This window comes from Typopeltis vanoorti, chromosome 23 (genome assembly GCF_054136105.1).
Source record: "Typopeltis vanoorti isolate ZY-2024b chromosome 23, IOZ_Tvanoo_1.0, whole genome shotgun sequence".
Taxonomy (NCBI): domain Eukaryota; kingdom Metazoa; phylum Arthropoda; class Arachnida; order Uropygi; family Thelyphonidae; genus Typopeltis; species Typopeltis vanoorti.
In genome coordinates this window covers 51,642,104-51,657,086 of record NC_143571.1, presented here as the reverse complement: position 1 = coordinate 51,657,086, position 14,983 = coordinate 51,642,104, and the positions used below count along the sequence as shown (strand labels likewise).

General features: G+C 34.1%; 1 protein-coding gene across 1 annotated transcript in view; it reads right to left on the bottom strand.

Moving 5' to 3' along the window:
• Vps60 (vacuolar protein sorting 60) overlaps positions 1-5,988 on the bottom strand; it is a 156,531-nt gene extending 150,543 nt beyond the window's left edge. The window contains exon 1 of the mRNA XM_090413210.1: positions 5,782-5,988. Coding sequence (XP_090269336.1) covers positions 5,782-5,850 — 69 coding nt within the window. The 5' untranslated portion in view covers positions 5,851-5,988. The remainder of the gene's footprint in view (positions 1-5,781) is intronic.
• Positions 5,989-14,983: the final 8,995 nt, after the last annotated feature.

Genomic DNA, 14,983 nt, shown 5'->3' with positions numbered 1-14,983 from the left:
CTGGAGCATATAAGATGATCCTGTGTTTCAGCAATTTTTTTTTTTTTTCTTAATTTCAAATATTGTCTTATACACGGTATAAGAATAAAAAATATGCGGTATAAGAAAAAAAATAATATACGGTACTTTGAAAAAACTGTCAAATGAAACAAGAAGTGATAGAAAAGCAGCAGAAAATATTTTAAGCAAAATGAAATTAAGAGAAAAAATTAGAAAATTAACTACTACAAATAGCCACCAAAATCTCAAATGTTGAAGGGCAGATGAAGTGAATAAAACTTGACTGCAGATGCTCAAATGCAGATGTATAAAAGTTTTACAGTTGCTGCACTGCATAATCCAACTATCATCATAAAGTCAAATTCCAGATGATTTGAATAGAGCTCTCATAGTAACCATCCATAAAAAGGGGGAAATAAACCCAAATGTGAGAATTACAGAGGAAATTTTGTATCAAGTATTCCAGATAACAATTATGCAAGCATACTGTGACTAAAAAAAAGTTGTGAAAGAGAAAATGAAGAACAAGCTGAATTCAGACCAAACGGAGGGTCAGTTGTCAGGATCAGATTTTCACTTTAAGACAAATAGATGAGAAATCACCTGATTATAATAAGGATCTGTATGAGTTTTTCAGATCTGGAAAAGGCATATAACAAGGTACTAAAAGAAAAGCTATTCAAAACACAATTATGTAGTGTAAATGGGATAGTATATCAAACAATATTTAGTCTATATCTGAATTGTAAGTTAGCAGTTAGAATTAATATATAAGTTGTGCAGGAGGAATGGTGTGCACCTTGAATCTAATGGTATGCATATGAATGGATCTGGAGAAAGTGTTTAGTGAGTGTCTGGAAGTGTAGTCAGGCTAGAGTCAACTAGAGTGTTTCAGGGGTAGGGTATAGGTAAAGACAAGTGCAAGCATTCACAACACAGAGAAGTAAATAAAATAAAATAAAATAAAACATATTAAAAAAAAAAACGAATATTTTTATTCCAATATTTTGCTTAACAGCAATTATTTTGACTACACCTTCTGGGTGTCAAAGGTGGTTTTTTTTTTTTTTTTTTGTTGATGTAAGCAAACTCAACACAAGATTAAGTGAGATTGTGGTCCAAAGGAGATACTGCAGTTTATGTATAAACACCACCAAGAGAGGAAAAATACATTTATGGAACTTACTGATATCTCACTAGTTTTGTACCCAGCATCTTCTAAGCACAAAAAATTATAACTGTGACAAGCACACAGCATTGAAATGAATAATGTGGAAAACAATTCAAAGTGTACTGAAACAGAACAAATAGAACTAATACGTGTCCTTATACATGATACCTTCTATGGGGCAGATAACCATTTATCAAATCCCTCATCTATTAAAAATTCTCTACACTTTAAATAATTAATAAAAAATCTAACCTTCACAGATTTGGACATCATAATCAGTTTTGATATTACTTCACTATTCACTAACGTACTTTTGACAGAGATCCTTCACCTCATTAAGCCACATTTCCCCCTGATATAAACTGAATTATTCAGACTCACCATGTATTCAGGGGTTATTTCTTATGGAAAGGAAAATTATACAAGCAGCTGGATGGAACTGCAGTGGGTTCTCCTCTCCCCCCCCCCCCAGCTAACTTCTCCATGAAACATTTTGAAAACTAAACACTCAACACACTTAAACTAATACTTTGGCTGTACTATGTTGATGATGTGCTTGCTATTTGGCCTCATGGTCCAGATACCTTGGATATATTTTTGGTGCATATTAACAGCTAACATACTAAAATAAACTTCCCCATATAGTATATCACTAACGTACTTTTGACAGAGATCCTTCACCTCATTAAGCCACATTTCCCCCTGATATAAACTGAATTATTCAGATTCACCATGTATTCAGGGGTTATTTCTTATGGAAAGGAAAATTATACAAGCAGCTGGATGGAACTGCAGTGGGTTCTCCTCCCCCCCCCCAACCTCATGGTCCAGATACCTTGGATATATTTTTGGTGCATATTAACAGCTAACATACTAAAATAAACTTCCCCATATAGTATATCACTAACGTACTTTTGACAGAGATCCTTCACCTCATTAAGCCACATTTCCCCCTGATATAAACTGAATTATTCAGGGGTTATTTCTTATGGAAAGGAAAATTATACAAGCAGCTGGATGGAACTGCAGTGGGTTCTCCCCCCCCCCCCCCAGCTAACTTCTCCATGAAACATTTTGAAAACTAAACACTCAACACACTTAAACTAATACTTTGGCTGTACTATGTTGATGATGTGCTTGCTATTTGGCCTCATGGTCCAGATACCTTGGATATATTTTTGGTGCATATTAACAGCTAACATACTAAAATAAACTTCCCCATAGAAAAAGGTAGTAAAATAACAATTGCCTCCCCTTTCTAGATACACTAGTGACATGACTTCCTAATGTGATGAGAAGAATCTTTATACAGAATTTTTCAATTGAAGGTGAGTGAACCGATCTCATACGGAAGCAGCAGGATTTTTCTCTGGGAAACTCGAGTTTTTCTTCCCACATACAGACAAATCGGCCTTGAGTACATACGCAATTTTCAGACAAAAAATACTAGTGGTGGTGGGCAGTAGGTGGCATTGGTGTAGATGATGATAGTGGCAGTTCGCTGCATTTGGTGGATTAAGTGGTGGAGACAGAGAGTTGTAGAATACGTATCCTCCCTCGATGAATCCTTGGATTCCTTGGAGGCGTCACATAATAATAATAATGGCTAATTATCCTTTCCCATTTGCAGAAAGCTACTTAAACAGGAAGGAAGTTACATAAACAATCATACTACCACTCTTCCCAATCTCATGGCATCCTCAAAACACTTACTGAGCCAGAACTGTGAGTTCAAATGACATAGTCCTTGAAACTGAGCTCAGGGACCTTTGCATACCTTTTCAGCCAATTCCTATCCCATATGTTAAGGGCACATCAGAAAAAATAGCCAAAGTTCTCTACAAATATAATCTCCGTGCCACTTTCAAACCTCTCATTCAGCTAGCTACCTTTATCCATTCTCCTAAAGATCAACTTCATCCTCTTGCACATCCTGGAGTGTATAAATTTCCTTGTGCCTGCAGTTTAACCTACTTTCGTCAGACTGGTAGATCAGTTAACATCCACTTTGCAGAACACAAAAATTACCATATTTACTTGAATATAACTTACCCTCGTGTATAACTCACACTGCAAAAGTTTTGCATATACCTCACTCACAAAAAAAAGTTTCAACACGTTCATTGTAGTAGGTCATCATACCTCCTACAATGAATCTTTGAATACATGAAAATGTATAAAGGTTTCTCAATGTAAACTAATCCTTTACCCTTTCAGCTAAGCTTGTGATGCATATAATTGTGCATACTTCACAAGATCTATAAATTCAGATTTCATCATTGCACATCAAAACCTTGCTGATTAAAATTTGTGACAGCCAGCTAAAAATTTCTACTTTGTACTATCCTCTGCACTATAATATGTTAAATGGATTAAATAGTTTAAGATGTATAGATGCTCATTTTGCATTCATTCAGATGAATATAATTTTCAAATGATTAAATTGATTGCTTTTTACTCTGAAAGAATGAAAATAACATCTAATGCTGTATTGCAGCTGCTTACATCTGTTTTATATGATTTTCCTGGTTGAATAATAAGCTAATCATTTTTGTTAATAATGGTCATAAAGTCATGATTATTAATTAACTTAAGGAATTCACAACATATGCTAGAATATAAATTAAATTAAACTTTAATCTATATTTCCAATATTTTGGCAACGTCACATTGCCATCTTCAAAGGAACTTACAATAAAGCCACGTGCATGCAGGCACTACACACAGTAAACGAGGAAAAAGCAAGGAAGCTATTGTTTCTCCTAAAAGTCCTGATGGTGCCCTCTAGCAGGTTATGTAGGTATTCTTGGCTGCTGGGCTGAAGGTCTCCTGATATACGTCTCCTAAATTTGGGGCAGTCTCATACAACCAAATTTGTTGAGGTTTGGCATGTTTCTTAGGGCTGAGGCTGATTCCACGAAACGTTTTTCAAATTTGAACTGGCTACGGTGTATTATTGTGGCTTTCTTAAGTTAATTAATAATCATGTGTAATCAACATATAAGCCTTTCTACGAGGATCATAAAGTCAATAATTACAAGGTAATCATGATGATTTTATATATTCATTATCTGCATCATTCACTGTTTTCTATTTCAGCATTCTACTTTACAAGGCATATGTGTCACTATCATACAACATCCACAAAAGTAAGCAAGTTGGTCACAGCACGACTTTAGTAACATGCTGTCACTTGTGGCAAAAAATATATTAGGCCTTAGCAGTCACAATGTTTACTGCTTCTCTAATTTTTTTTTTTCCAGACATTGAAATAATAAAGAGCCCTGAAATAACATCTGAATTCTTTTGAAAACCAAAACAGAAATTTTCACTCATATTTTCCTACCTTGAGCGAGAGAAGGAAAGAATAAGTTCACATCAGTAATACAAACGAACACAAATTCTGAACTTATTTAAGTACACAGATAAGCTCAGAAATTTTAACATAAAGAAATCATAGGTGCCAATTCAGAAGAATAATGTACATATAAATTGTACCATGGGCAGGCTAAGGATTTTTTTCACTCCATTTTTATCAATTTTATATAAATCATGTATATATAATAAACAGCAATCTACATATAAATGAAACTAAAAATCCATTAATTCATTATTATGATTAATCTATATACCCAAAATCTACTTAAAGATTTTAAAGTTTTCATTTCATTTTGATTTCATTTTTGGTTAAATAACACTGAAAGAGCCAAAAAAACAAAATGCCTAACGTATAATTTTTTAATTATGTAATTCTAATTATATGATACGATTTTATTACTGATATTATTATTACATGTCTATATGGATTCCAATGACTCAATGCATAGAGGACACTCCACTAGTTGTAGCTGTTCCACACTAAACAACCCTTGAAAATGTACAGTATCTTTCTCTGTTAATACGTTGCATATCCAGAATGATTAATTTCAATTTTTTTTTTTTTTTACTAAAAACAAAAATGAAATCAGTGTGTCACTTCCAAACTTTTAGCTGTAGTTACTTGAAATGTGATTTTTTTTTATGTATACAGTAAAAATGTCATGTTTTTACTGTATTCTGCATAATTACCACAGAAGGGTAAGGGGCTTGGAAGAGTATATTGCTGATCACATTTTCACATATACACTTTGCATCACTGCTGTAATTAAAATGCACAACCCCCGTCCCAACTAAACGAGGACATCAATAAATGAAAGCTGTCAAGAGAAAGTTTGCTACGAGAGGCCAAAAATCCACATTCCGAAAGACTATATCCCAAATGTGTTGCATACTGAAACTGTTAATTTCCATGTTGAAACTATTTCCTGTTTTTGTATTTGAAAACAAAAATCACATTTTCTTTGCAGCAATAAAATCCTTTTTTTTTTCTTTTCTTTTTTTTTTTCAAAAAATGGGGAACTTAGTCGGGAACTCGATTTGACAGTAATCAAGTTACAGACCCTTGACCATAACGGTTATATAAATACTACAGACACCAGTCATTAATTTCGAAGTAAAGTTTGGTTTATGGAGATCTAATAATAAAAATTAACCGATGAATGTCTATAAGGGCGAAAGCAGGTTGTGCATGTTCGAAAAAATTTCTGTTAAATTACAATATGAACGCTTACATTTGAAATACAATCCGATAAATTTGGAGGTGGTTCTTTAGGTTTTCCTCTTCCGAATAGCCGATTCATGGCAGTTTTTAATGTTCACTAAATGTACTAATGCCAAAGATACAAAAAATATTAATTGCACAGCAAATATCGCTGATTCACACAGGTGATCTAAAGCGATATCAGTGACTAATTAAAAAGAATAATAAAACGGTTGAATTATTCCACGCCTACGCCACCTAACGTCGATAAACAAAATAATTTTAACGTTATTAGTAAAAATAAAATAAAAATAAAAAGTCGAGTGATGTGCTTTACTTTTTAAAATATAATTTTAAATTTCATATGCTATTCCATATCACGGTGGTTATATAACGAATTATATATAAGATTTTATTACACAAGAGAACTAATCGGTAATGAACAGGAGTTCCAGTTAAAAACTATGTCAAATAGTTTTTAACTGGAACTTTTAAGTCGCAATAAAAGGATGGAAGCCAGAAAGTAGTACTGCATTCAATCATCTAAGTGAATAAAGTTCAGAGCTTCGTCCTACAAACTATGAATTTCAATTTCACTCGGCGTGGATGTCAGTGAATATATTTAGGTAAGAGAAGATTTTTATAACCTAGTGTGAGACTACTACCTGCTAATTGGAGGTATGAATTCAACAGTAAAAAGTAACCTGTGTGATCTCTAGAGCAGGGTTGTGGATTATCTTTAGACTCTTAGCCTATGCACTAGTAAATTAACAACGTACAAGTGAGATTCACATAAAAAAGTGTTTTAACTAGATTTCGGTGTGAGATGAAGAAAGTATGATGAAGATTCTAAGGGCAAATAAGATCAAGAGTCACCATTTCATTCTTTCTTCCAAAATAATTAAACGAAAATAAAATAACTGTAAGAATAAATTAATGGAGCGTGAATCACAGAATGTACTAAATCAAGGTAAAAAAGGAGTGTGATATGATAAGCTACAGAAATTGGTGAAAGAGTGATATAAGTAAGATACAAAGATTTTTCATCACATGGTGGAAGGTGGTGGGGGTGAGACAGATCCATCCATGGAAATTAATTAATAAGATATTGGATAACAAATGAATCTGACAGATGTGACAGGCCTCCTTTTGTGAGGTATCTGTCTAATGTTATACCAAATAAAAGAATATAAAGTATATTAATTAAAGGTAACTTTAATAAATAACTTCTATATTTCGGCAACGTCACGTTGCCATCTTCAGGAACATAAAGATATGGTATGTGCATGCAGGCACTAACAAAAGCAAATGAGGAAGAAAGCAAGAAACTAATATTGTTCCTAAAGTCCTAATGGTGCCCTCTGGTGGGCTAATTTGGTTGACTTGGCAGTTGGGCTGAAGACCTCAAAATTTGAGGTCTTCAGCCCAACCAAGCAATTTTAAACCTGGTTTTACTCCATTTCCCAAGTAAACAAACAGACAAATATAACTCAAGTTTGCGCCTGCAAGGGATGCAAGTCTAGCTGATCCTACAGGTAGTGCAAGACCAGGGTAGTGGCCTCTTGCCTTTAATACAAAACATCATGCATCCCCTTCTTGGAGAAGTGTTTTGGCATTAAGGGTAAATATTAAGATTAGTGATCAGATCTTATGCCACCTTTACCACGAGTTGCCTTGGTCTTGCACTACCTGTAGGATCAGCTAGACTTGCATCACTTGCAGGAGCAAACTTGACTTATATTTGTCTGTTTGTTTACTTGGGAAATGGAGTAAAACCAGGTTTAAAATTGCTTGGTATTTTTAACATATATATATATATATATATATATATATATATATATATATATATATATATATATATATATATATATATATATATATATATATATATATATATATAATATATAATAATATATAATTAGTTTAAATGACTATATACCGAGAATGAAAAAACAACAAGGTTTAATATTAAGATACAACTAGTTTCGTTGTATCTTAATATTAAACTTCTTCAGGTATCACAGGCAAAGAATTATACAAAAAATGACAGAGACATGATAATATTACATTAACAGATCTAGTATAAAAGACAATAGTACATTAAAAAACAGGAATGCGAGTTTGAGTATATATATATCCCTAGTCCGCCAGAGGTACAAAATGCACTATAGGTTTTATTTTATTCGTGTGGGGTTCCTCCCGTTCCTCGACCGCCCCTTACGACTGGTTGAACCCTCCTAATGAGGGATTAATTACTATATCCTATGACTGTTACTTGTGTGTTGGTAGGGCAGATTTGCCTGCTTTCAAGATGTGGGTCTGAGCAACATAAAAAAAAAAAATAATAATAAGTTATCGATTAGTTTTTGCCTTAGATACTCAAGACCAACGGTCGGCAAACAAAGATCAGTTCTTAAATTAATTTGTTCACAGAATCATCCAAATGTTGTTTCAGTATCCACAGAGTAGTGTTAATGTAAACGCAGCTGTCCCCATTAGCTTGCATATGTTACACTCTCGTCTGCGCGCCGTCATCGATGCTACTCGCACTCACAGTGCACACTGGACAGTGTTTGGAGTGCTACGGATTTTTTAGTCACGCGTATGAATATTGATACATGTTTGTTCATAATCAAATTTGGTAGTTGGGAAATTTTGTGGGAGGGCCGATCAGTTTTGATCAAGGCTATTTTGTTTTCTTTGTAATTATCAGTAAGAACCATTCATGTCACATGTGAAGCAAAAAAGGTGACGCTGAATGCCGCATTTTTAATGAACAGTGGAGTGGGGATTATTTTGTTATTGAATTATATAGCAAAGCATAATGCACATTAATCCGTGACACCATAGTAGTACTAAAAGAATACAATGTACGTCGAAATATACTAAACTGAGTACTCATGACAGTACTCCCAACTCACTGGAAACCAACGATTCCACAAATTTGAAAAGTTAAAGAGGAAAATCTCATCACAGCAGAATATTTTCGTACGGAGGGGGGGGGGGGGATAAAAATGAAATCGCAACTAAGTTTCCAAGTGGTTCATTTGTTAGCCAAGGAAGAGAAGTTACCGATTGGGAGTTGATTAAATTAGGTATGATTGCAGCAGATGAAGAAATGTGTCCAGAGAAAATAGACTTCTTTAACATTATTAGCCTATCGACAAAAACAGTTGCTCGAAATGAGTGGCGGCAGGTGATGATTTTAAGTGGGGAAGCTGCATATACAAAAATAAAAAATAATAATAAAATAATTCTTTTCTTTCCTAATCAGTAACCAGTTTATTAATAAATAAATTTACTTATTAAAAAATTGCTTTATTAAAAATATTCCAGCCTCACTACGAACACACACCAATAATAAAAGTTTCGTATCCCACAGAAATAACGCGCTCATGCATACAATTTATCTGTAGCGACACTGCTCAGACGAGCAGTGTCGGATGCACTTGTTACGTGCAATGGCAAGTGCAAATGAGTCGGCGAGTCTAGTTGCAATTAGCCGAAGTGATAATTCCGACACTGCGTTAGATCGCAGTGCATTTGTTTCGTGTAACGATAATTGAAAAAAAAAAAAAAATGTAATTATTTTCATATTTTCAACAGTAACACTCGTCATAATTCAGTCTTGTATCTATAATAAATAATTATGTTATTTTAACAGAATAAAATAAGATTTACAAAAAATAGTTCACCCTCACCACGAATACGCATCAATAATAAAAGTTTCGTATCTCACAGAAATAACGCGCGCATGCATACAATTTATCTGTAGCGACACTGTTCAAACGAGCAGTGTCGCTATACTGACGCTACGCTACCTATGACAGTGAGCAATGTCGGATTCACTTGTTACGTGCGCAAATGAATATCGGCGAGTCGAGCTGCAATTGGTCGAACGTGATAATTCCGAACGCGGTAATCTAAAGCGTTAATCGAACAATTCCAGTTATTAACTATTCAATCAATGTCGAAGCATAAGCTGTAACCTTTAACATGTTGTGTTGCATTTATATAATGTTGTAAGCATTGTTATTATTTTTAAACACAAACAAAATTTAAACAGTTTTACTTATGTACAAGCCGCCACTGCTCGAAATGTTGAGGCTATTTGAAGCGACATCAAGACTCAACTAAAAGCCAAGGCCAATAATTTCGAATAATTTTTCTTGTCTCTTGAAGAGTTATCCGATATTTCCGATACTTAGGAAATTTAATTTCGATAATTTAAGATCAAGATGATAAAATCATATAAAAGATCCCAACCCGTGTATTCCCATGGTCTGGTTTAATCCTGCGCAACTTTAGCCAGGATTAAACCTGCGCTAAAGTCGGAACAAAAATTGAACCTTATGAGTTTCAGATACCTTATTTCAAAATGCTGAACAGAGAAAGGTTGCACTTGGAAAGGCTAAACCTGCATTGTTTTCAGGTTGCTTCCATCCACGCAAGATTATTTACGAACATATAGTACATATTAAGAGCCTGTGTAGCTCAGTGGATGTGGCGTTTGCACACCAAGGCGCTTGGCCGCACGAAGGAAGACTTCGTTTCGAGTCTAGTCGCCGACTAGAGGAAATTTTTCTAAGCCTTTTTTCGACCAGTTCCCGAGTTAGTCGATCTCTGGCACGGGCAAGCGGGTTTTTTCTCCCAGAAACTCGGGTTTTTCGTCCCGTAAACTCAAGAAAATCGACCGTAGAACCCACATTATTTTCAGACATTAAATATATTGTGTTAGGGTTAGGGACCACGAGATGGCGGCACATTTGACCGTCTCTCTTCACTGTGTACTACTTAATTAGTGATAGCCTTGGGTCATCTATCTCTGATTGGTACCAGTGGAGATTGAACTGCCCACTCAGTCTCCAAAAGTTAGATAGGGCTAAATGGCCTCGCCTACTCCCCGTATACGGGAATAAAAAGGCGTTAGCTGATTTTTGCTTTTAGTACATTTTGTACTATGGGTGAGCTAAAGATTTTTTGTTTTTCTATTTTTATCAATTTTTTTTAGAACTTATTTTTACATAGCCCGGAAAGCCTGCTTTAATGACCAAACACGGAACTCTTTCAAGCTACTCCAGGCCTCCAATTAGCAGGGTTTATCCTCCAATGGTGAATATATCAATACTAACCAAATACACCGACTTTTCCTAAGCTATGTGTGGCAGGAAGATATTCGGCATATGAGAGGTGGGGGGATGAAAAGTTCTGATAAACACTTAGAACAAAAATGATATTAAAGCAACTGATATAATCACAAGAAAGAACATACGAGGATATAAGAACATAACTTACATTCATAAGCATGTTCTTTCTTGCGGTTATATAAGTTGATTTTATATCATTTTTGTTCTAGGTGTTTATCAGAACTTCTCATCCCCCCCACCCTCGTAACAGGGTAAAATTCAATATATATTAGCACGTAAATACTGTACATTTTAGGCGCCTACAATATTTCTGTTTTGAAAAGGTTACAAGCGTATAGTTCTACATTTCTTGCGTGTTCCTATGACATTATTATAGTACATTATTTTAAATTTAGTTATTTCATTTCGCATTTTGCATGTTGATTACCTTGCAGTCACTTTTTGATTAGCCGATATTAGTGTGACGCTAGAGAAATAAAATATATTACATATTTAATAAAAACCTTTAGGTTTGATCCATCGATGTGCGTTTAATCCTTTAAATCTCTTATAATAAAGTATAGAATGTACTGTGGATAAATATGGACATTCCAAATATAAATATATATAAATCCGCGATATATGCACAGGGCCGACGTTACGTTTAGGTAATCTAGGGAACCGCCTAGGGCGTAAGTCATGAAGGGGCGCTTCTACACTAGATTTAAAGGAAATGGTAGAAAATTTTGCAAAATTGAAGGCAGAAAAATTAAAATTTGATTTTCATATTTTATACATATTGTATATTAATTTGTATATTATTAATAAAGCATGCCAAAATAATTTTCATTTTTTATATTTAAAATTTCATTTAAAAAATATCCAACTTGTGAAATAAGGGGCGCACTTTTAAAAATTTCGAATTTTTAAATTCGAAATTTTTAAAATTTAAAATTTATAGGGCGCAAAACAACTTGGCACTGACAGTGTATACGCAGCAGTATTGTAATTGGGAACCAAAGTAAAATTTAAGAAATCAAAAGAATGTATCAAATGCCTGGGGGGAAGCAATAATTCGTATATATCAGCGACGTCGCGTGCCCATTTCGGTTAGTGTGCTGTCGTGCAGGTCATGCAGTCCGTGCTACAAATTTCACGTCAATTTGACCGTATAATTGCATTTTTATCGATGTATGCAAGGTTTAAGAGTGTATAGCACATCAGTGCTCATCTGAATTGGTCTAATGCAATTAATTGTAGGATAAATTTGAATACTTCAATTTATCAATTAATTGTTTATCAATTAATTAATATATATATATATATATATATATATAAGGGAAAAAGGGCGGCAAAATTCCTAGGGGCAGCAATGTGTATGTATATATATATATAGAGAGAGAGAGAGAGAGAGTTCTTCCACGGAAGTTGGACTAACATGCTATATAAGCTTTCAAAATGCGACTGCTCGACGCGGAAGGCATACATACGCTAAAAGCTAGTACCTTCCAGGGAATAAAGGAACGACAGACACCCAGGTGCGAAACTGACAACCTGTTAATATAATTTTAAATATGGAAAGCATAAAGGTCAAATGGACAATAGCTATGCTTCGCGAGCGCCGGTTTTCTGAGAAACAAAGGGTTTACGCTTCTTGGTGAGGCTAGATTATGATTGGCAAATACTAGAGTGAGACACGGATAATTTGAATTTTGATACGATTTTTAAATATAGCCATATATAATTCGCACAAAAATCGGAAAAAAAAGTAATCACTTGGGAAATTATCATTTTACCGGGCTGAATCAAAGAAAGGCTGAAATAACTCATTTTACTTACTTTATTTATGCACAAGTTCCAATCTTCTGTTTTTCTTTAGGAATTGTGTTAGCACATCATCATGAAATTAAGGTTTTTCTCTCAGTTCCATGATTAATGTCTTTTCAATAGCAATTAAGCTTAGGCCGCACAGTTTTTCCTGTGTTTGTGTTCCTCTATAACACGTATGTATTCTCTTCATAGCCGATAAAGAACGCCCCACTGTACCAATAGAGCTCGGAATCGACATGACAAGTTCTGCTAAATTCCTAAATTTCCTTGAATGCAACCTGAAGTTGATTTTCTTGCATGAATTTTAATAGGTGATGCACTGGCAAATTTTTCAGAAAAAAATAGTACTTTGAACTCATTTTTCAAGTGAATGTAGTAGTCAATAACTGGGCCATGGAAATCCTTCAAGTTTTCTTAAATACCATCATGAAACGTCTTCGCATACTGGCAGCTCTGGCACGAGCAAATTTTTGAGTGTGTGTGCAAGATTTTTTTTCCCGCCCTTCGGTCGAAATTGTGTATGCATGTGTATGTATATGTATGTATGTATGTATATATATATATATATACAGTAAAATCCCGAAGTTACGCGGTAGATGGGACCAACAAAAAGCGCATTAGTCGAATTCGCGTAACTCGGGGTATAATTTTGCATGTAATTTATATATACAAACATACAGTTGGGACCAAAGGTTTACAAAAACACCTATATTTTTTAAGAAATATAATCACAATTGTAGTTTTTCGTACATAAAAAAAAAGAAAGTTATTTCGATGTCGATGGTGTCATAAAATTTCATAAAATGGTTTCAGAAGTCTGACAGCATCATGTCTTTTTCTTGTCACGCAAAGTTTCTTCATAGCAACCTAATGTTTTTATTCCTTGCCTTGTGGCTAGAATTCGTTCCTCGTTAGAATCCATGTCCTCCAAAATCTGTAAACCTTTCTTTTATGATTGTTCTTACTGTGGATTCCTGTAGATCGAACTTCTTTGCTAGCTCACAAATTTCCATTCCGCCTTCAAAATCCTTAATAATGTTGAGTTTTGTTTCCAAAGTCAATGTTTTTCTTTTCTTGCTAGCTGCAGAAGAATCGGACTTGCTTCTTTTGGACGACACATTATTATTTTTATGTGATAAAATTTTTATCAATAACATAACATTAAACAATCGCAAGGTTTGTTAGACTATAAAAATCGCTTATGAATGGAGACCGCGCGAAACACGTCAGTGCTTGTTCACAGCACGTGCGACACTGACTAATGCGGCCGTCGCCTGAAAGATACGACTAGTGATGAGGCGTGAAGCGGGACGGGAATACGTACATATAAGAAACCGCGTAAGTCGGGGTATGACTATATATATATATAGTCATTTAATATATATATATATATATATATATATATAAATTAAATTAAGAATTAACAATTTTAATTATTTAAAAAAAAAAAAAGAGAAACCTTTCTAGCTTTAATTCAGCAAAAGACTTGACTACTTCTTCTAGATCTAATGTCTCGGCTATGTCACTTTCAATAGATAAAGTGGCTAAGCCATCTAATCTCTCTTAGGACATTGTGGACCTCAAATAATTTTTAATAAATCTTAATTTAGAAAAACTGCGCTGTGCACTTGCAGCTGTAGTTGGGATTGTTAAAAGAATTCGTAGTGATGCGTACACATTGGGAAAAAAGACTTATGCAGTTATTTGCACAAATGTAATTTAATACTTCTTTGGAAAAATAATTATATGATATCCTCCCGAGACAATATTTTTAATTCATCTAATAAATCTATTGCTGAAATATCTTTTTGATCACCATCAGACAGAACAATTTCTAAGTCGAAATAAGTTTTTTTTTTTTACTGTATCATTATGAAATTTTAAGTTACCCATGTTAAAAAGAAACCCAAAAATTGATGCATATTTATTTAGCTGTTCAAATCACTCAGTAATTGATGTTATTGCTGAATCAAGAATTATATTAAAAAAATTAATTTGAAACTGTCGCTCAAAATTAGTAATTGATTCGTCAGGACATTCACAATCGAATTGAGTTTTTACACGTCGAGTTCGTGTGCTGTCGTTAGTTCGGAAATCAGTATTTAATCCAATATTTTAGAGCAAAGTTATGGACTTGCTATTTAACTTTCAAAAAATTATTTCCGCTTCTGTATGACGTCAAGAATTGTTTCGGGACATCTAATGATTTCAAGGCTTCCATAATATTGCGAGAGATATTTTGCAATTGTTTGCTAAATGCACTGACTTTACTTAGAA